The sequence below is a fragment of the Neopelma chrysocephalum genome, unplaced genomic scaffold (assembly GCF_003984885.1).
Source record: "Neopelma chrysocephalum unplaced genomic scaffold, ASM398488v2 Primary Assembly neopelma1_119, whole genome shotgun sequence".
Taxonomy (NCBI): Eukaryota; Metazoa; Chordata; class Aves; order Passeriformes; family Pipridae; genus Neopelma; species Neopelma chrysocephalum.
The window spans coordinates 1,723,327-1,746,410 of NW_020897781.1; the positions used below are offsets into that span (position 1 = coordinate 1,723,327).

Below are 23,084 nucleotides of genomic sequence, written 5' to 3' on the forward strand. Positions count from 1 at the left end.
CCTGCAATGGGCTGTCCATTTGCCCCCACTGAGATCAGCCACCCCCCACCCCCAAGTCACCCAGACCTGAACTGAGACCTTCCTCTTGGTGGTGGCCCTGCTGGGCCCCTGTCCAGGCTATTTTCTCGTTCCTTGTCTATGCTTGCATCCATCCTGCTGGCCCTGGATGGCACCTGCCGTCTCCTTGTGGCTTCCTCAAGATGATAGACACTGTCCTGGAGGGGTTTTTTAGCTCATTATCAGCTCCTGAGCTGTCCCCATCCTGAGGGTGGGGACAGAGGCTGGGACCTGTGTTCCTTCTGGGGAGCAGCCGCTCACTGTGCTCCCAACATCCCTCCCAACATCCCAACCTCTTGCCTCCGATGTTCCTCTCCAACGCCACATCACGCAGTGATGCACTGACTTTGGTACTGTGGATATATTACAGACCAGACCTTGCTCTTACAGAGGGAGAAGGGGCAGGAAGGAAAAACCTGCTTCTGTGTTGACAGTCCCTAGATTTCTCTTTGAAATGAGCTGTCGCAGAGTGTCGACCCCCTGCTCGCACCCCCGGGCTAATCTGAGCCTCCCTTGCCTCCGCAGGTGCCCTACTCCTGGTTGTGATGGCTCTGGTCACATAACAGGAAATTATGCATCGCATAGAAGGTAAGATCTCCCTTAAATTATTTTCTCTGTAGCCTCTTTTTGTGTTGCCTTTTTTTTTTTCCCCTGCAGTGGGCAGAGTTGTAAAGTTCTGAATAAAACATTAATGTTACTGACAACTGAAGCCTATTTTCATCTCTTTAATCTGACTTCTCTCTCTCTTTTTTTTTCTGATGTTTCCAGCATCTGATTAGAAGCTCCTTTCAACAGAATAAAAGACAAAGGGTCAGATTTTAGCTGATGCAATGTTCCTGTTAATATTGCTACCTATTTATGATTTCTATTATCACTTTAGAACATTAACAGCAGAGATCTGAGCCTTCTGTTTCAACAATTCCATTAAACATTGCAGGCTGTTAGCAGATATCTTCTTATCTAGACACCATTAATTACTGTCCATCTTCCTCAATTTTTTATTATTTTTTTTCTTCTGACTTCTCCTCGTGGTGTGAAGCTGCAAAACGAGAGAGATCAAAAACACTGTGCCAAATTCAAGGGAAAGATGACTGAAGTGGGGGAATAGCAAAGGCAGGGATTCTGCCAGTGAGACAGGCCTTTCTTCTCTTTTTAACCACAGTCTGTCAGGCTGCCCTCGTGCCAAGAAAAGTGGGATCAAGATCACCCCGACAAAGGATGATAAAGAAGACCCAGAGCTGATGAAGTAAGTCTGGGGATAACTCCTGAGTAGAGCTTTTCACTGTATCCCCTTTGCCTCACACAGATTTATGTGGGGGAGCAACATCCCTCCCACATCCCTCCTGGGTCACGCTGCTTTGAGCATCATCTACAAAGCTTTTCTGTTGGTTTTTTGGTGTTGCAATTTTGAAATTTGATTGAAAAATTGGGTGCTGGGGAGGTAATGGTGTATGTTTTCTTGTTTGTTTCTGCAGATGTGAAAGGTAGGCTGGTGGGGCACAAACAGTTTCTCTGCTACCTGTGCTTCATATAATTCCTAAGAAAACTCACCAGTGTTTTAAATGAGGGTAAAACCCCACAGTCAAGCCAAATGTTGCAGATTTTCGGGCAGCAAGGGGCAGATGAGGACTGAGGGGCTTGCTTAACTCCCAGGAACATAGTAGAAATAGAAACTATCCAGCAATGAGTCGAGTCAGGATCCAGTAACCCTGAATAAAACATGTTTTGTAGAGTCTTTGCCAGGGCAGAATATTCAAAGTGAATCGAATAAAACCTTTCTCTGCTGCCTCGGGCTGAAGTTTTCAAAATGTCCCAGGGGGTTTATTCCTTCAGGGAATAGAGATCTGAAATCCTTTAGTCCACCTCAGGAGTTTTCACAAGCTGTGAAATCCATTTGGCCTGACTTTTAAGAAGTCCAAGCATCACAGGCTAAGTGTCCATGGCCTGATGTGGTGTTTGAGGTCAGTGTCTCAACCCTTTATACAGCTATAGGACATCAAAGGCAGCACTGACTCCAGGATCCTATTTTTTGTTAACCCAGAGCATCCCTAGCCTTTCTGGAGCCTGTCCACTCGCCCACCAAGTGCAGGTGAAAGGGGGTAAAAAGAAACATGGGGAAAATTATCAATTTCCTCCAAGAGATTCCAGTTGCCCATGAGTGCTGGCATATCTGCCCAAACCCCTTTGGCTCAGCAGACTGTCTCCAAATGGATTTTTTTTTTTACTTATTTTAGCCCCAGGGCTGGTTTTGCCCTTGCAGGGGATCAGAGGTGAATACCTCTGTGTGCCCAGGTTTTGTCCTGGAGCAGAGGCTGAGCTGGAGCAGGACCCAGTGGGTGTGGAAGAACCCCGTGGGGGCTGCAGGAAGCTGGGATGTGCCTGCTGGGGCATAAGGACCTTTCAGAAAAAGATGATATTTGAGCCATCTGCTCTGTTCTTCCTCCTCAGTCTACAGGAAGGAAAGCCTCCCAGTTAAATGAGCCGTGTGATAATTAGCAGGAGTTAGCAGAGTTTATTAAAAATTAAGCAACCTACTTGAGAATCTGTGGGAAAAATCCTCTTTTGGCTCAAATACTCTGAATTGCTGGTGGCATTGCAATGCTAGGCTATTAACCAGTGACACAGGGAAGGAAAGGACGAGCAGTAAATTGTTGTTGTGCAACTGCTGGCTGTTGTACCTTTGCTTCCACTGTGGTTGGAGGGGTGTGTGGGAGGTCATCCCTATCCATGTTTTCCCCAGGGATATGTGCCCTGTGGGGCTGGGGAAGCTGTGGTTTTGCTTATCTGTGCCTTTCCCATTCAGGACAGGACCAGGCAGGAATATGCCACGCAGTTTCACCAGTGCAGTTTCTCTGCAAAAAAATAACTTTCCAGTGCAGGGAGAAAAGAAAAGGGGCTTTTATATGGCTGTGTTTTTATGGTGCAGTTGGGGCTTGTATAGGAACATGGGATGAGCTGTCAGGACACCCACAGCAGAATGATCAGGGGTTGGGTTCTCTCCCAGTTCACACTAAAGATGAAAACGCTGGGAAGCTAAACTGGCAAGAAATCATAGAATCCTAGAATAGCTTGGGTTGGAGGGGACCTTAAAGCCCATCTCATCCAACCCCCTGCCATGGACAGGGACACCTTCCACTAGACCAGGTTGCTCAAAGCCCCGTCCAACCTGGCCTTGGACATGTCCAGGGGTGGGACATCCATAGATTCCCTAGGCTCCAAGCTTCAAATGGGGCTGGAGCATTGCCAGAACTGGATTTCCTAACTCCTGGAAAGCTGATACTGTCCACCCCCAGACTGGTCTTGGTGGGACTGTGGGCACTGGGGCAGGCAGTGCCGTGTGGGATCTGAGGGTCTCTACAGAGCAGGAGGTGAAGGCATTCCCTAATATCCCACAGCACAGGCAGTAACCCCGACTTCTCCAGCACACCCAGGAGGAACAGAAGCTCCTCTGAGATGTGCAAAGCAACATGGTTCAACAATCCTTCGCTGTCACCTTCCCCCATCCCGTGGGAAGCGTGTTCCACCACCCACAGCAAGGTGTGCCCGGTGCTGGTTTGCATTAAGGAGCTTTGGCTCTAAATCCATCCTCCGTCTGCACTGAGCGCCACTTGGAACCCAGCCGAGTTTTGCACATCACCACCAAGGAGAAAGTCATTTAGTCCCTGTTGTTTTCGCTGTTCATCCTTCGAGTAATTTGCTGCAGACGTGATTGAACAGATCACCTCAACCTTCAACCGAGCCCTGGCGTAGAACGGGAGCATCCACAGGTGTCTAATTGATCAAACGCTGCTGGTGCTTCCATTAAATAATAATAATTAACAAAAAATAATTTAAAAAAAAATGTCCAAGACAGCTGGTTTGCACAATAAGGCTCTGGTTTATTTTTTAACAATGAAAATGTAATAAAACTTAAATTAACGGTGTAAAATATGTAACGGTTGGGCCATAATGGCTGCATACTAAATCCTGGGGTTTGTCTCTTTCTCTCTTTCTCCTTCCTCCCCCCCTTCTCCTTTTCCTCCTGAGGATTCAGTAATTTGCTCGTGATCATATAAAAGCAATGATGTTATGAATTTACTGAGGATCCTGCTGGCAGGGATATTATAAGTGAATTGTGCTGCATTTGCAGCTGATTAAAATCGAGATCAGCATTTTTCAAATTATCTTGGGGAAAGGCTGGGTGTAGAGTCCCCCCCTTCTGCTGTCATCTCCCCTTTGTGCAGAATGTAAACAATCAGGGTAATAATTTCTGTGGTGAAACGCAGCTTGCGATTTTCAGGAGCAGCTCAGTGGATATTTTTGCTGGGGAGCCTCAAAGTCCCTAATTGCTTCCATACTGAGGACGTGGGGGGTTATTTTTGGCATTTCTTACCTACTTCCACCTCCCTTATTTTAGAGCAACCTCCCCTGAGTAATAAACTTTTAACTGTATTTATAATTGGCGAGCATTTTTAAACAAATGCAAACCACAGCAGAAATCCTGATAGATAACACCAGACTCGTGGGCCGGCTGGATTTAGTGAGAATGCCATTAGGGTGGCGGGGGCTGTGAAGAGAGAAGAAAGAGGTGCTTTCTGGAGAGCCACTTGCCTGCTTGCCAACAGCACAAGTTGTGTTGGTGCTTCCACGACACTCCTCACAGCTCCCGTGGGTTTCAGCCGTCCATAAACAGCAGCAGAAGCGCGGGGGCGGGAGGGCTCATGTGCCTCCTTGATGGTAATTCCCACTTTATCCCCCGTGAGCGTGGGTTGATCTTTCCACAGAGGCAGGATGTGAACCAGGAGGAGGAGGAGGAGGAGGAGGCAAGTGAGGTCATGCCAGGCTGAGTGATGGCCTAGTGATTCGTCCTGTCTGCTGGGGTACAGGCTCAGGAGCTCCTCAGACACCCTCCTGGCAGGAGCAGGTTTACAGCTCTCTGTGCACAGGTCGCAGCCTGAGCAGCTCCCGGCTCTGGGACTGGCTCATGGGGAAGGATTGTGGCCCCATGGGCACAGACAGTGCTCCTAGATCGTGTTGATTGTGCTAGTGTAGGGTGATAAAGTTGATGACCCTGCATTCCTCAGCAGTGCCACCATGCAGAGCTGGCTGTACATGTGTGATGGTTCAATGTGAGAGCATCAGCCTTGTGGTATCTCAGGATCCCATGTCTTGCAGCCCAAACCACTGTCTTTGCCCTCAATGAGGCACCAAACAAATGGTTTTTGACTCCACTGGGGTCTGCTTTTGCTGTGTGCGATGTGACCTCCACAGCCTTTCCTTCTGCAGAATTCTCCTTGGTTCTCTTTGGCTCTTTTGAAGGAGCAGTTGTAGCTCTTAATTTCCCATCTGCCATTTCCATCAACTAAGTATCTACCCCATAAACCTGAGACGAGACCCAAATGCAAATGCTCTCTTCCAAGGCTCCCCCGTTCCTGCTCATCCCTAATTTCCTCACATCTTTATCCGTTCCTTCCGCTCCTTCCTCTTTATGGCCACGCCGTAATTTCTGGTGGTTCCCTGTGCCCAGGTGTCCTGTTCCTGGCTGCGTTGGGCTTGGGCACATCAGTGGCAAATACGCCTCTCACCGGAGTGCATCAGGGTGCCCTCTCGCAGCCCGCAGGCAGAAGGAAGGATCACTCAATGGCTCCTCGTTTTCCTGGAAGTCGTTGAAGAATGAAGGCCCAACCTGCCCCACCCCAGGCTGTGATGGTTCTGGTCATGCCAACGGGAGCTTCCTCACTCACAGAAGGTAAATCAGAGCTGGAAATCAGTGTGAGTGTGACAACATTGCTGTGGACTCACCCACCTCCCTGTAGGTATCTAATCTAAATCTCCATTAGCATGTTAGAAAAGCACTTGAGCACCATGAACGGGGGCTTAATGCCCAAGCCAGCCAGACTCATCTCACCTTCCTCACCTGGCGTACCCTGTCTTTTAGGAGACAATGTGTTTTTTAATCCTTGCTTAAAGAAAATTGCTCTCACTTTATAAATGGGGAGTTTTGTGGCATTATTCATAAAGCAATTTCCCCTGTACCATAAAAAGCTTTTAGAAGAACTGCCTCACAGCGTGAACTCCACCAAATGGTGTGTGCTCTTGTTGGGAACACAAGCACCTATAAATACTGAGAGTTTATGAAACCCATCTTTACTTGTTTTTCAGTTTGTCAGGGTGTCCAAGAGCTACTTTTGCTGGGAAGAAAGGAAAACTCTCAGGGGATGAAATTCTCAACACAAAGTTCAAGACCAGCGACGGTAAGGATATTCACTCCTTTACCTTGCAGGTGTGTTGGGGTATTGAGCCTGTAGATCTTTTTCTTTGCAGACTGAGGAGGTTTCAACAGCTGAAATCTGGCCGCAGATTTGCAAAGATGTCATGTGCTATGAAAACCCATTCCTTGGGTTTTCTGGGTGCTGGGGGTGGTATGGTACCAGCCCCACTCCCTGAGTCACACACTCTGAGGGAGTGACGATAAAGAAGGCAAAAGAATTAATGCTGAAATTAAGATTTTTTTTTTCAAATATTCACTGGCATTTTTACAAATCCCTTGCAGTCATTCAGCAGTTTCACCTATTCAGGGCTTTTAATACTGTGATATTTCTGGATCTGGAATTTTGTTAGCGATGGCACTTTGCTTTTCCAGTGCTATTACTGAGCTCTCTGTGGTATTTGACAAGGTTCGAGCCTTGAACTTGAGTACTTATATAGTTTGGAACCTATAAATACCTGCACTCTTCTGGAAATATTGCTTTTTTTTATGAACCTCGTAATTTCCAATCAAGGCATGCATTAGCTTTTTAAATGGCATCTTTCCAAACTCAGGACTGGAGAGGTGACCTGATTGTTCAGGACAATCAACCTTGCTGGGTGTGGGGATGTACTGGACTCCAGCCGCTCAGCTGTCCTTTGCTTTTGCATTTACATATTGACCTGTTCAAGTATCATTGAACTGTGATGATCAAAACCTTAATTTAAAAAAAGAAAAGGTAAAAAAAAATGAAAAAAAATGCAGGTGAGATGTGCATCCCATTTAGAGGATGTAAAAGCCAAGGTGAAGACCCAAGGACGCTGTGAGTGGTGATGTCTGTGCAGCAGGATGGGCTCAGCAGAAACCCCAACACTTTTGCTTTTCCCAAGAGCATTTGCTGACTATCCATGACCTTCCCTCCTGCAGTTCTGGAGAACGATGAAGAGATCAAGCAGCTGAACAAGGAGATCAGTGAGCTGAACGAGTCCAACTCAGAGATGGAAGCAGCCATGGTGAAACTACAGTCACAGGTTTGTGTGCTTGGACGTGCCCCCAAGCCCACGGGTGCGCTGCCAAGCCCCTCGCTGGGTGGTGGTGGGTGCCACCGGTGAGGGTTGGTAACCCTGCCATGCTCCTTGCTCTGCAGATCTCCACCATGGAGAAGAACCTGAAGAACATCGAGGAGGAAAACAAAATCATAGAGGAGCAAAACGAAGCCCTGTTCCTGGAGCTCTCAGGGTTGAGCCAGGCTCTAATCCAAAGTCTTGCCAATATCCGCCTTCCGCACATGGTAAGGAACTTTGACAGCGCTCGCCCCAGCCGGCGTGATCAAGGGAGCTGTGCCAAACCCAGTTCACAATAAGGCTTATTCACAATTAAAGACTGGGAGAATTTTTCTCCATACACCTACGTGTCCTTTATAAGATCAGTACTTCTCCCTTATCTCTGAAGCTTGCATTATATCTCCCTTTTGTTGTCATTTTCTGCTGATCTCCCTTTGTATCTATTGTTCTGTCTCATTACATCTGGGAGCACTATCACAAAATAGGAAACTTTATCAAGGGCACCCAGTGCCTTTTAGGCTAAGACAGCACAAGCAGAGATCAGGAGGGATTGGATTTCAACGTCAGAAAGATCTTAGAGCTCCTATTATAATGCAGGTAGTTTCAATTCGGTTTTGAATAGCTGGCAGCCAAAGAATAGCATTCTTAAAGAGAATGTATTTTGTTTAATTTAACAAGGTCTAACAGCCCACAGCATGTTACTGTAGAGTTACTGAGAAATGAAAAGACTGCATTAAAATAGTAAAACCACAAAAGGCTATTAATTACTTTCGCTCTATTCCCAGGAATGTAATTACTGTTGTCAAAACCAGGTGTGTGGAGGGGGGACTCATGTTGTTGAGGAAGTTTTCCTCTTACAACTCATAAAGACCATTGCAATGATCAGAGGAATGAGCTTTTGATTTATTTTTTTCTGCCATCCTTTTTTTTTTTTTTGGGAATCCTTTTCATTGGAGGTTGTATTTAAATTCAGGCTCGTTGGAGAGAAGCCATCCTCCAGCAGAGCAGTTTTGGATAGTATTCACCCAGCTGCCTAACTGGCAGAAAACCGCTTGCTGAGTGGTTTTTTGTAAAGTATTTGACACAAAAAGGTCAAATAAACTGTTCAGCAAATATTTTTTCAAGGTTTCAGGCAACTCCAATTAAATAATGCCCACGAGAGTTGTATGCTCATTTTATTCCTATTCTTTTTCTTTCTTCTCCCTTTCTTTTCCCCCCATTACTCCAAATTAGATATTTGCAAGGTTTCCACAATGCCCCTCAAAAGCAGAAGCTGTAGTGCAGCAGAGTGCTGGTGTGGGCAGCTGTAAGCTCAAGGTGGCCAGGCTTCTGTCCTGACTTAGCCTTTGGTTCCTCCTGTGATGTTCCACCAGTCCTCTTGTTTTCCTGCCCTTCATTTCCATCGCTTAATTCAGCCTCCAGCCTGTCAAACTGCCTGAATGTGCTTAACCTGATGCTGTTAATAGTTCCACAAGGCCAATCCATAAAATTAAGGACCCAGTGAAGATCTGGCAGGATCAGGGGTCGCATGATGAGATTCCCATAGGTACAGCACCGCACACAAAAAGGCTCTGAAGTGGAGACCTTTGACTGCCAGTACCTACACAGAATCATAGAATGGTTTGGGTTGGAAGGGACCTTAAAGCTCATCTTGTTCCAACCCCCTGCCATGGGCAGGGACACCTTCTGCTAGACCAGGTTACTCCAAGCCCAATCCAACCTGACCTTGAAGACTTTCAGGCATCCACAATAAAATACACAGATGGTTTATTGCAAAGAATTGTTTCAGCCTCTTCCTGTGCTTCTACTAACCCTTTCACTTGGTTTTTTTTTTGTCTGCAGGAGCCAATTAGTGAGCAGAACTTTGATGCATATGTGAACACGCTGACAGACATGTACACCAACCAGGAATGCTACCAGAACCCGGAGAACAAGGACCTGCTGGAGAGCATCAAGCAAGCCGTCAAGGGCATCCAGGTTTAGTGCCGCGGGACGGAGAAGAGCAAGCAAACAGACTGTAAGATGGAACTTTCCCTCCAAGTATTCAGGTTTACAAGTTAGAAAACTTGTTTAATGAATGAAAAAAAAAGAAAAAAAAAAGAAAAAAAGGACCAAAATGTAACCAAGAGGCCATTTCTGAGACATGGAACTGATCGAACTCAATGTTCTCGTTTACTTAACTTTGGACCTTCTTGAGAAAAGTGGGTTTTTTTCTACCTGGACCATGAGGTAGATCAGGATGGAAGGTTAAATTCTCCAGTAGGCTGTGGGGCTTGGTAGCAGGTGAAGAGCAGGCAACTTTCATGAGTTTCCATGCTCTCGCAGAGTTGATCCAAGGGTTAAAACGTTACAAGAACGGGGTCTTGTCTGATCCAAGACTAGTGTATGACTGGCTTAAACCCTCATGTTGTCTATGGTCGTATGTCCAGATCACCTACTCACACATGAGTTATGTTCTATGTTGCTACAAGTGCTGGAGCTGCAAGCTACCTGTAAATCTGAACCTGTGCTGGGCCTCCCAACCCTGAAGTGTTCAGATATCCACTGGGCATGGGAACTCTGAAGTATTATAAAGTAGCTTATTTTTATTTTCTGAAAGAAATCTGAAGAGCAGTTCTGGATCTCCAGTGGAAAGCGCAATGGAAAAAAGGTTCTCAGGGAAGCTTTTGGAGTTTGCAACTACAGTATTCCTTTGTCTGTCTTAAATATGAGAATAGCTATTATGAATAGGCCAATTCCAGATACTTCATACAGAAGAACTCTTTAATGTGTCATGGTCCGGTGTATATGATTTTTTGGAAGTCTGTTTGATGACAGTTCTGGTTCTTTTCATTATTGTGATCATCCTTACAGTGGCGCAGTACTGCCAGTCCAGAGATCATACATCAATGCCAGAGAACGGTTGAGATTGCGATGAACAAAACGAAACAAAACAAAACAAAAGAGGCAAAAACCGACAAAAAGAGAGATGTTAATTGATGGCCAGCAAAGTGCTTACACACCGTGAATCGGGAGTTGATTTCTCACAGGTATCCACGGGGCAATGAGTATTTTTTTTGGTTTGGTGTTCTAGGATTTGCGGGGAAATCACAGCGCAAGCGCCATTCTGCAAAACAAAAAAAAGAAAGGGAAAAAAAAAAAAAGGAAAACAAACAAACAAAAAAAGAGTGTTCAGGTAATGGGTATTCTTCCAAAGAAGCATTTTGTAAGCAGCTCGGTACACGCAGCCCACCGTGCACTTAAAGAACAACTCTATGAATGTCTTTGCGACGCTGCTCTGCAGCACCCACTCCATCGCCAGGGCCGGCTGTCACCCCACCTCCCCTCCCATCCAGAGCTCGCTTCCTTCTCCAAACACTTCAGAAGCACCACGGGGCAGAACCCCCCCGAGGGGTCCCAGTGTGGGTGCATCTCACATCCTGCGTCCCATATCCCGCATCCCTCCCGGCAGTGGGGCGGGCGGAGCTGGGGAGGATTTTGTTGGCCCCTACTAAAGGCAAGACTGCGGTGTTGTTTCGAGCCGAATCCTGCAGATGTTTAGGATGTAATTTGCGATTTGGAGAAGTCAGTGGAAAGTCCCAGTGACCACTGGATCCAGCCTCTAAGTCCATGAGTGACTCAATTGTGTCGGTTCCCTTGTTGAGTTCCACAGGGCAGTTGGCCTGGGTGGATTTGCTCCCATACTTAAGTGTTTGCAGGATCAGACTCCATGAGTTCACTTATTTTAGAACCCATTCCAAGTGCAAAAATACAAAAGAAAGGGAAAAAAAAAAAGAGTATAAAATTTGAGGTGTTAAAAACACAATGTTCTTAACATGTAAATAGAGTCCAAATTGATTGTGACTGCAATTCAGTTAGTATTTAAAAGTAGAGAAATTGCACTTACTGGAAGAAAGAGAAGAAAAAAAAAAGTAGTTAGTTTAATTATCCTGTAAATTATTTAATTTTGGCAAGATGTATGTAATTTATATTTACAACACCTTATGTTAACTTTTTGCTATTTATTTAACTTTTTTATTTATTAATTTTATACTTATTTTAAACTGGACACTGCACCATAGAAATGAAGATAAAAGAAGCAAAAAAAGTTAAAAATTAAAACTCTTGACCATAAAAAATGATATTCCAAAAAAAAAAAGAAAAAAAAAAAGAAAAAACCCCTATCTACAACTCCTACTTGTAATTTTGATGCAACCAAGTTATTTTTTATATATTTTGTTATTTATTCTTTTAATGATGGGAATTTTTTTAAAGATATTTTATAACTGAGACATTTTGATAATTTTTTGGTTTGTTTTTTTGCAGGGGCAGGGGCACCGGGGGGAAGAGAGACTTTTTCAGTTTTTCTTTTCTTTTTCATTCATATTGTTTCAGGCACTGATAACAGGAAATGAAAATTCTGTATTTATTATTTATTTAATATTTAAGTCGGGGAAAAAAAATGAACTGTGCTCTTGTTGTATATTTATTTTGTCGTTTGTGTGTTGGTTATGTGATGACTGAGTACTTGTTTATGTGAAGGAATACTGTTAATATTTAAATAATAAAGAGTCACATTGAAAGTTATAGCAGGCTACATGTTATTCTGTGAAAACGAATACTGTGATCTACTTTCCTCAGGAAATGTATTTTGCAGACAGAACTTCCTTATGTACTGGCAGGGTTATTTCGTAATAAAACCCGGTTCTGTTTGTGACTTTAGTTCCTATGGTCTTTCTTCGAGCTGTTGCCAATATTCCTGATGTGTCCCCATGGGGCTTTGTCCTCGTCCTTCACAGTGGCTTGTGGGGTCACTGTGTCTCTGCTGACCTGGAGCTCTGCTGAGGGACTGTGCACTTCACACCTGGCTCTTCCCACTTACTAAGCTGGAGGATTTAACGGGAATTTAGGTTTGGCATCTCTGAAGGCTTTGAATAATAAGGAGTTGTCACCATCCAGTCAAGCAGGTGCCTAAAATCCCACCAGTGCCTTGATGGGGAGAATCAAAGCTCCATATTCCCAGGAGGGCTGGAGCACCTCTGCTCTGGAGACAGGCTGAGAGAGCTGGGGTAGTTCAGCCTGGGGAAGAGAAGGCTCCAGGGAGACCTTGGAGTCCCTTCCAGTGCCTAAAGGGGCTCCAAGAGAGCTGGAGAGGGACTTTGGACAAGGGCCTGGAATGACAGGACAAGAGGGAATGGCTTCAGACTGACAGAGGGCAGGGTTAGATGGGATATTGGGAAGAAATTCTTTCCTGTGAGGGTGGTGAGGCCCTGGCACAGGTTGCCCAGAGAAGCCGTGGCTGCCCCTTGATCTCTGGAAGTGTTCAAGGCCAGGCTGGACAGGGCTTGGAGCAATCTGGTCTAGTGGAAGGTGTCCTTGCCCATGGCAGGGGGTGGAAAAAATGAGCTCTAGGTCCTTTCCAACCCAAACTATTCTAGCATTTCATGATTTTGTGGCTTTGTGCTCCCACAGGTAGTGTGTGAGCAGAGGGGATGCCATTGGGAGCAGTACAAGAGATGCCAGATCTGGGACAGGACACAGAGACAGACACTTTTCCCTCCTAGATTTACAAAAAAAGCTTCACCAAACTGAGCTCTGAGGTTTAGCTCAAATGCTGGGAGATGGCTGGTTCTTGTCAATAAGATTTGCTCAGTTATATCAGCCTGACAGTGAGTTTTGCAGATTGCCCTCCTGGAAGAACAGAGCCTTTCCACCGGTAAGAGTTTATGTTTTGAAGCTGTGGCAATGAAGAGAATTTTCCACTGATCTCTGTGTTGGAAACATAATTTCTGAAGTTGGCATAATTCAGTTTTGCTCTGCTGTAGCTGGAGCTCCCAAGGTGAAATAAGGTAAATCACATTAAGGCCATTTGGAGCTGAGTGAATTGGGTCAAATGGGAATTTCAGGCAGGTTCATCACCAAGAAATTCAATTGTCTGATTAACTGAACTGAACTTCCCTGTCTGTCCCTGCATGGAGGCACAAGCGCTGTCGGGTTATAGCAGGAGGAGGTGTCTGTACCACAGGCACAAAGGTGAAGGGCTGAGTAAAATGCAGCCAGAACTGTAGTCAGAAAAATTTGGAGTAAAGTTTTGGGTAGGAGGATTTCTTAAAGAATGTCCATGTCCATGTGTGTTCACTGGAAATTTTTTCTCACTTCATTAGATATCTGCAAGCTGTCCTGGGGCAGGAAAACTGACAGAGGCTTAGGACAGACTCACTTGGATGCCCTAGCTGTGTGGTCCCAAATGCCTGAGAAGAAACACCCTTGGAAGCAGGGACTGTTGGGGATGGACCCCAGCTTTCCCAGGAGCCCCAAGGACAAGATCTCTTGGAGGCTTTGCTGGGCCTAACTTGAAAGTCGATGGGGTTTTATCCTCTTCACAAAGGAGAAAAACAGGCCAACCCATGCAATGGTTCCCCTCGACTGGCTGGCACGTTGCTTTCCTGAAGGGCACATAATTGTTTTATGGGGGTTTCGCTCGACTTTGCACCGCCGAGCAGTTCCTTGTGCCAATATTTGATTATGATGATGGAGCTAATAGACAAGCTCGCTTGTCCTTCCTTAACGAATTGGCTGAGCCGTACAATAGAGCGGTTGGATCTGTGCTCAATTGCAGCTCGGGGAGCCATCACTGTGAGATGTTATCTTCTCGGAACCGGCGTCCTTTATCGCAGGGAAGGGAATTGAATTGGTTTAAGATTGTACACTGTCAGTTTATACATGTGCTTAGGAGAGCTCTCAAGCCTCCTCCAACAGGCCTAGGGTGAGAGCTGCATGGCAGAGAAGAGCAGGTCTCTGGCTTCGAGGATGCAAGGGAAAAGACACTCGTCAGCATAGGGTTGTTTGTCGATAAACCATTGACCAAAGAGAGTGTCACTTGGCCTCACTGATGCCGTTGTTAATTGTTAAAAGCTGCTAATGACCCATTCCTCCAGTGGTACCTTCCACTTGTCAGCATTGACCTGGCCTCTCCCAGACAGCTCTGGCCTTAAACAGCTATAAACAGAAAGGGGACTCTTTCCCAGCCTCACGAATATTTTCTGACTTTCGTTTCCCCCACCCCACAGCTCCTCTGGCTGAAGGCTCAATCCACCTCACCCTCCTCCCACAACTGAGGGGTCCTGAAAAACACACAGCTGGGTGGTCAGGAAGTGGTTGCCTTGCTCTCCATCAGGTTACCTGGGCAAGAAGGGAACTTTGCTCTTCAAAGATACTATTTGTCATCAAATTCACCCCCCCTTGGACCACAGAATGACAATGCTGAGGCTTGGGAGCAATCAGATGGGCTGGAGATGGCACTGCAGCCAACGGAGCAGCCCCGAGCTGCAAATTGCTCCAGCACAGTTTAGTTGGATTAAAGGCTCTGGCCTACACTTGTTAACAGACTCACTCCTATACTTTTATGAGAAGATATATCCTGAAACGACCTTCTGCTTTGTACAGAAGGGCTCGTGGGATTGAGGCTGTAGGAAAGCATGCATTCTTCAGACAAATAGCTCTCGTTATTCCGGATGCCTTCATCCCTGTCTTTCAGTGGGATGAATAAATCACCAATTGTTGTAAAAATGGTAGTATCACTTTTAAAGATGTTTTCAACCCTGTCAACAAGGAAGTATAACACCCATTAAAGCCTGCTTTCATTTCTATAACTGCAATGCTCTTTTGTTTGAATGTCAGGGACTATCTGTGAGGATCTGAAGGAACACGAGCCATAAAGGGATGGAGCAAGGCCATTGCTCTGCCTGAGCTCCAGGACTAGCATGAAGGCCCCAGAAGGACCTGTCCACACTAAGATGATGTCTGTCCTTCCAAAATCATGCCCATGGTTAACACCAGCATGTCCTTATTGAAGTCAGGATATGCCAAAACTTGTCTCTTCCTTACTCACAAGTCCCATAGTCCACCTAAACTGAACATAAGGCAGTGGCCAAACAGTTTGGACTCAAACAGAGGCTAAACTGGCCTTAGCACTGCAGGAGAGTTGGCTTTGATGAGTCAAGTCCAACATCAAGGATCAGCTCCTCGGGTTTTGCCATTTGCTAGGGGACTCCTTCTCAGGCTCCAACCTTTAATAATCCAGCCCAATCATGCTGAGGTTGTTTAGCAATTAAATAACATAAATCCAGAAGCTAGATTAATAAACAGTCTGGTCTGTCTAGAGCAGTCTACAGGGTGGAGAGATAAAACTATAAAATATTTATTACCGGCTTGGGGATGAAGTCATTAATTTAATAACTACCCATTGCTTTGCTTCTTACAGTTGTTAGCAGTCTGAAGGTTACAGAAGATTAGGTGGGAAACTTACTGCTTCCCTGCTGAGTGGAGCCTTTCCCATGAAAGCCAGGGCCCAGCTCCCATCTGTCACTCCATTACGTTCGGAGGTGGTGAATATATTACCAAAATAAAACAAAACAAAATTTCAGCTGGCCACATGGCAACCCTCCGCGAAATTTAATGAGGACACTGCCCTTTGTGCACGAGGCCATTCCCAACAGCTGTAGAGATGAAGGCAGGAGGATCTTTGTCGACGCTCGCCGCTTGCTCACGATGTGGCTCCCGTGGTGAGCGCGGCTCCTGTGGCATCACGAGGGCAGCGCCCTGGGGGACGTGTGCTGGGGCTGCCTCTTGTCCTGAGGGGTCGGGAGCGCTGTCTGAGTGTCCCCTCATTGAGGATTTCTCAGTGGGTCTTCAGGTTTTCAGGAGAGGGAACATGGGTATTAGCTGAGTCCCTGCTGTGATCTGATATTGGGGAGCATCCAGGACTCAGATCCACACATCCGCTTTGCGGTGATTATGGCTGGAGTCCCCTGATGAGGGGGCTCCCCTGCTGACAACTACAATTTGCAGCGATGCTGCAGCAAAAGTCATGGGGGGAGAGTGAGGGAGGGCGGCTGTGAGCCCTTGGCATGTTTTGTCAGGGGTTTCATCCAGGGACAGCAAAGGGCTGTCATCTGATTGAAGCGCACGGGGGGTAGGGTTTGAGCAGGAGGCAGCGTGTGATGTGGGACATGTTCCCCCCACCAGCTCCTGCTGAGGGGCTGAGACACTGCTAATCCTCCCCGAAGACTGTCTTGACAGCAAAGGTAATCAAATTGCCTAAATATTTTAATCGAATCTTTAGCCTGTTTTGTAAAATAAATGAAATAAAAATGGGCACATACTGTGAGCATGGGACAAAGACCACAGCATAGATGAACACAGGGGTGCAGCCACCCAGCCCTGCTGGATGGCCCCTGCCTGCAGACTCCCTGGGGAGGACCAGCAGCACTTATTGTCCATCCCTGTCCCTGAGGAGGGCAGAAAAAACAGCTCAGAAAGTACTGAAGGGAGCTGGATGGCTCCTGCCTTGATGGAGCCACAGCTCCCCTGAAGAGCCCAAACTCCTTACTCAGCCACCAGACTTGGAAGAGCCCCCTGCCCATGGGTACCCTGATCCTCCTACAGCCTCAGAGAGCTGCAGAGCCACAGGACCGATCCAGGCAAAGGAGAAATGAGTGGGAGTCCTAAATGGGTGACTTGAGGAAGAAAGAAAAGTCAACAGGAGAGATGGTGGCCAGGGACAGAAAAAGGCATCTGTGCTCTCCACCAACAGGAGAAGCAATGATAAGCACCTGTGGGTCGTGCAGCGATGGACACTGGTTTTTACCTTGTGCATTTAGTGTGCCTGGAGTTCTGCTGCCAATCCAGGGAGCACCTTGTTTTCAGGTAACTTCCAGGCAGTCTGCTTGACTCAAGTTATCCTTGGTGACTGTCCAGGGGAGAAGGGAAAACAATGGCCTCAATAATGTTCTGGCTTCTGCAGGCTCCCATAAAGAAGATTCTTGTGTGAGGTTTGTGGGCAGCTCAAAACAGGTAAGTCCAAAGCTGGGTCTCCCCATATTGGAGATGAGAAGCTCTGGACAGGTGGATCAACTGCAACATCTTGGCCTAGACTTTGCACTGCGTTTTAATGACATCAGGCTGTGCTTTAGCATAGACAGAGTGAGATTTTAGTGGTACTTTTATCAGGGTAGGGAGGAGAAGGAAAGAGAGAGAAAATTCTTGTGAGTCAGAACAGACCTGCAAGATATTTCTATTGTCACCCAAAAAGTAAAAGAAACATTTCTGCAGAGCATTAACCTCAATTTTTCTCTCGCAGCAGACTAATTTGGAACTGCCAGCACAAGCATCTTTGTCCTGACCATCCTGTACCCTGGTACACATCCAGCACAGGCAGGGCTAACTGCAAAGGCCCTACTCCAGTATCATGTCATCGCATTACCCTTTCATTTCTCTTATCAATGTTGCCATTCAGTTCCACTCCTTATTCCCAGTCCTTATCACAGTGAGCCAAGAAAGTGCAGAGCATCAGCTAGGAGGAAAAAAAAAAGAACAGGTGAAATTCTGATGTTGTCAGCTAAAATACTTTGCAGATGAGCTCTGCCCACAAAGAAGCTGAATCTTGGTGATTTAGTTGCCAAATTTTGCATTTGCTTCCTCTCCCCCATCTCTCCTCTCAGCTGCGGGCTCAAAGTGGAGTCCTGACACTGCAAAGTGTTAATAGAATTAGTCTCCTGCTATAAACTGTTCACTGGGGCTTGTTAGCTCAATTGTTGATGCTAAACTCTTATCAGCAGAGCCACCTAAAAGAGCATTAATCAAGAAAGGCTGAACTCCCTGCCTGGGTCACGGAAATTTAATTAAACCTCAAGTAAAACTGGAAAATCATTTTGAAAAGAGAAGAGACGAATGCAAAATGCTTTTCATCATTTGATTCTGCATCTTCGTAGTTCAAACCCTCAGCTATGATTTCAAAGGGAATTTTGTCAGAGCAAAGGTTGAGTGAAACACAGACAAGACTTTCCTCAATGCCACCTTTAATACAAAGGTCCTGATGCTCATCTGGGGTAAATGAAATATGGAAAACCACTGAATAAGGCCTGCTAAGGACCTGGACCCACAAATGCAAAACAGCAAAATGCCTGTTTCAAGTAAAATAGCAATCTCCTTGAGTAAGGTTCTGTTATGGTTAAGGTTGTGTTCTGGTTATTAGCTTACGGATTTGCATCTATTTTCCATTTGCTGAGTAAAAAGTCTCATGCAACAAAGCATTTATTTGGTAGATGCAGAGAAATATCAGTACCAGTGTTGGTATGACCTCGTGTGGGATATTGTGTGTAGTTCTGGGACCTCTCTTCGGAAAAAGAAAAGATTAATTTATCCTTGAACAGGTGCGGGGAAGGACTGGCAGAGTGATTAGCAGAACAGAGAACCTATCTTAGGAGAGGAGATTAAAAGAGCTTGGCTTGTTTAGCCTAGAAAAACAAAGGTTAAGAGGGGATATGATTACTCTTCATAAATACATTCAGAGTGGGAGGAAGGGGAATGATTTATGTTAGAGGATAATATGGGTAGGAGATCAAATAAGGTGCATCTTGGCCAGGAATAAATTCCCACTGGAAATCTGAAGATGTTTTCTTATTGTTGGAGGAGGGAGGTTTTGGAAAGGCTTTCTGAGCAGGACGGATGAGCCCTCATGGTCTTTATGGGGAGATGGACAAATGTGGCTGGCTCAGCCCGACAGGTGAGTTTGCAGGCAGGACATGTAGAACTGCCAGAGGCAAAGCAGGGAAGTGTGATATGGCTGCTGTCTGGTTGCATTTTTATTATTTATGAATCCATAAAAGCCATTGATTTTATTTAATCCATGAATCATTTAAAAGACCCAGGAATCATTTTCTTACCCCATAAATACGAAAAGCTTGATTTTTGAGATTTTTATTTGGCAGTCGTGCCCTAAATCATGGCAGAGACAGAAGAGAGACAGGGCATAGAGCGAGGCTCACTGACTCTCCTGGCAATACCATGGAAAGATGAAGCACCTCGCTGCTCCACGTCCTCACTGTCACGGATCTCTGGTGACACCTTCTCCCACTCTCAGCCAGGCTGCACCAACTCCTGGCTGCTTTCCTTTAATGACACACTTAAGTGAGATGAATCCAGGTCTTTACGAGTCCTTTTTCCAAGTGGCAGTGGTTATGCACAGTGCAATACAGTGGAAATCAAGACATATGCTCTTTCTCTTGCTTCAGCAATTGCTCACAGAGCCCTTGGATGAAGTGAAGCAAGAGAATAGCTTTAGGAGACACACACACACACACACACTCCCCTTGCATGGGCAGGAGGATCTCAAGTGATTTGCTGTCGGTGTGTTAATAGTAATACCAGTATAAATGCATAAGTCTGCATGTATTTGCATATATGCATATGTGTGCATGTGCACAGTAGTATTTGAATATGGAAATGGTACAGTGCCAAACTGACCAGAAAAGGCAACACAGCATATTTTACAAAATGAAAAAATGGGGAAAATATAACCCCGTGATTTAATGCTCCCCCAGCTCTTAATTTATGTGAGTCATCCCGTCACTCACTAATTACCCTGTTGATTTAAACAACCATCTGTATTGCCAGGCTGCAGGTCAGCTCAGTCTGCTGGGCCCTGGCTTGGGGGCTAAAAGGCATTTTACTATTTGATCTTCCAAATAAATAAAAACATCCCATTTTAACTGACCATCACTATGACAGAGTTCAGAAGTTAATTCATTCTGACTGGTGTTTCAAAATACTTATTAAGGAAATTGGTTTGAAAAAAATGAAGGAGGAAACTGCAAAACACAGGGAAATAAAGACAAGGAAAGGCAAGAAAAATCTTGGCTTCGGCTTTCCCTCATGAAAATTGCTCGTTCTCAGCAATTAAGTGTCTCAGCTAACAAAGGATGGAGACCTAGTTCTCTCTGGTAAGACTGGGGGTTGCTGAGAGTAGGGACAGGGGTTGTACTTGTGCCTGTGAGGGTCCCTGCCCTGCCCCAGCCCTGGAGAAGATGCTGAGGTGGAACCTCCGAACCCCGCAGCAATGCCTGTACTGCTGGGGACACCTTGTGGTACACGGCTGAGAGAGAATAACGCCGGGATTTAAGTGCCAGCAGGCTCCGTTTTCCCACTCCCACTCCGCTTTTCCCACTACCGGAGTCCGTGGGGGCTCTCCAAGCCGGGGGCAGCTGCCCACACTCATTTACGGACAGCACAGAGGCAGGAGTGAGTTACTCATCTCCCGCTGACTGTAACTCCTGGCTAACAAAGCCCCAGGTGAGCTCTAAGGAGGAAAGGAAGGCATTTTTAAAGAGCAGGGAAAGAAGGAGCACGAAGAATTGGCAGCTGGAGACCCATGGAATCACGAAATAGCCAACCGTTCTGTTTTGCTAAATGTGGGGGGGGTTTGCAATTTTATCAGACATTTTTTGGCTTCCTCCAGAGCCGGAGCCCAACGCTATGACACACATGGAGGTGTTCTCAGCAATAACTACATTTTTGAAGAAGATAGGTGGGAAAAAGCCCCTGGGGGAGCAGAACCAGGGGGTGCCAGTGGGAAGCTGGGGATGAGCCCATGGGGCAGTGACAACGTCTGCACAGGCACAGCTTGGCACGAGGGATTTGGGCCACGTGCAGCAGAGATGTGCATGAGATCAGGTGCAGAAAATAACCTGTCTCTTGGGGGTGACTGTGTCCTTTCAGGTGTTCCCTGCCCATCATTGTGTCCCTGACATGTTTGGGGTGCAGTGAGGTGGGGACTGGCAGTGGGTAAGTATCTTCCCTGTGTGTTTCTCCTGGTTAATTCTCTGTAATTCTCTGTCTAGAAACAGAGAGGCCGCAAGTCTCACCAGTCTTGGCAGTTTAGGGCTGGGAAGACTCATAAATACACCTGGGAGAGCACAGGGCATTTGGGAATCCCTAAAACATTCCTCAAGTGCTTTTTGGGCTTCTTGAGGAACTGCTGCTGCAAGAAAGAGGCACAAGCAGTGCTCCCCTCTACCCCTGCATGCTCTGCCTACAGCACAACTGCTCTAGCAATAACAGGGAATTTTTTTACCCAGCTTTTATTTTAATAAATTTTGCACACACAAAAAAAACCCAAAACAAAAACAAACCAACAAAAAGAAAAAAACCAACCCCCCCCCAACCACAAAACAACTGCTATTTTTCAAGTGATGCTAGTGGCAAGGGGAGCAGATGCTGAATGGAAGCCCTGGAATCGCACGTGCAAGGAGTTTGTCTGTCCTGCGTTTGCAGTTTCCACTGTGTTGCCCATTGTGCCCGAGCGCAATCACCACGGCCTGTTTTGGTTGAATCAGCAAGGAGGAGTTTCAGTGCTCGCTCTCCCACCAATAATCCCATTCTCCCAGGCAGCTGTCTTCTGCGAAATGAAAGTGCAGACATCTACAGAATTACCCCGCTGCCTGTTTGCAGAGTCTGCTGTTACCACGTTAATGAAGGCAGCTGAGATAATCACCTTAAAGCATAAATAAATCTCGGATGCTGATTCACTTTCTCCTATTTGAGTCTCATTTAGAAGAGTAATTCTTATTTTCTTTTCTCACTGCGGGCTTGTTGTGTCTGCCAAGACAGCCTTTTTTCCACAATTCATCTCCAGACAACTTAAATCAAGAAGCCTCTTGTTTAGATATCGTTCTTCCTTCTCATTTTGCAGCTGTATGTAGTATGGAGTCCATGAAGATCTAAGGCCAGTCCACACAATTTTGTTTGATCTGCAGCCTCAGCCAGAGCTGTGTGGGTCACTTGAACATGAAGACAAACACACACTTTTAGAGGATAATTTCTCTCAGTCCGAGACAGGTCACAGGAGACACCTTTTCCCCTTGTCTTGTCAGGCCCTGCCATGTTACAACCACTGAGCGAGCTTACACAGGTAAGTAAAATTTAAATTAGGTGCCTAACACTCAGATCATGTTAGAGGATCCCTCTCTACACAAATGGCAAGTCAGATATTGTGAAGTTTTACAATACTGCACGTTTTCTTCAAGGCTCAGCCCCTGGAATCAGGAGAATTTGCATCTCACTTACTTACTCCTCAGTAAATTCACACCTGGCATTTATAGTTGCAGCAAAAAAAACCAAACCAACAAACAAAATCCAAGGATGTAACTCAAGTTAGGTGTTCACAGGCTCAAAATTAAGAATATCAACCAGTTCTCACAGCAATTTTTTTTTTAAATTAAGTTCCCATGATTTTTTTCCCCAAGAGTGACTAACATCAGAAAACCTGGTGCTGGCCACACCTCACACGGGAGGTTCAGCTCCAGCGCCAGGACTGTGTGTGCCAGCTCTGACTGGCATCTCTCCAGCTCCTCTTGTCTCATCCCACGCCCTGGGAAGCCCTGATCCCAGCGGGAGCTGGGACACTGTGCTGTCACTATGGGCATTACAGGACTGGGAGGACTGGGAGAACTGGGAGAACTGGGCGATGAGCCGAAGCAGCAGGTGTGGAAATGCAGCCCTGTGCTGGGAACAAGCAATCAGGGCAGGGTGGAAGGGCACAGGGCTGGAGGAAACCAGCCACACTGGGACTGGGAGATGCTCCCAGGACATATGGGAGAGAAGGGAGTCCTAGTCTGTGTCTGGTCCTGGTACGTTGCATTGGATTTGCATGGCAAGGTTTTGGCAGCGGGGGCGGACGGGGGGTACAGAGGTGTGTTCTGTGAGAAGCTGCTGGCAGATTTCCCCATGTCTGATGGAGAATCCCACCGGGATCCATTCCTGGGGCTCCCGCAAGGACCCAGCCCCGCAGTGGTACAGCCCTGTCCACCCCCCCCCCCGGCGGCCCCGCATGGTACGGCCCGCCCGGCGCCCCCCGCCGGGCACAGCAATGGTGTACTCCACGCGCCCCCCCAGCCCGCGGCGGTGGTGCGCGCCGCGCG

The 23,084-nt window shown here is 46.4% G+C and overlaps 1 protein-coding gene across 5 annotated transcripts in view; it reads left to right on the top strand.

The window, feature by feature from the left end:
- MYT1 (myelin transcription factor 1) overlaps positions 1–12,043 on the top strand; it is a 66,159-nt gene extending 54,116 nt beyond the window's left edge. For 4 of the 5 annotated variants that reach the window (XM_027697559.1, XM_027697561.1, XM_027697563.1 and 1 more), the window contains exons 17-23: positions 583–645; positions 1,220–1,303; positions 5,564–5,785; positions 6,199–6,290; positions 7,211–7,314; positions 7,431–7,574; positions 9,190–12,043. In XM_027697559.1, the coding sequence (XP_027553360.1) occupies positions 583–645; positions 1,220–1,303; positions 5,564–5,785; positions 6,199–6,290; positions 7,211–7,314; positions 7,431–7,574; positions 9,190–9,330 (850 nt within the window). In that variant the 3' untranslated portion in view covers positions 9,331–12,043. The remainder of the gene's footprint in view (positions 1–582; positions 646–1,219; positions 1,304–5,563; positions 5,786–6,198; positions 6,291–7,210; positions 7,315–7,430; positions 7,575–9,189) is intronic. The other variant, XM_027697560.1, reaches the window with a different exon arrangement.
- Positions 12,044–23,084: the final 11,041 nt, after the last annotated feature.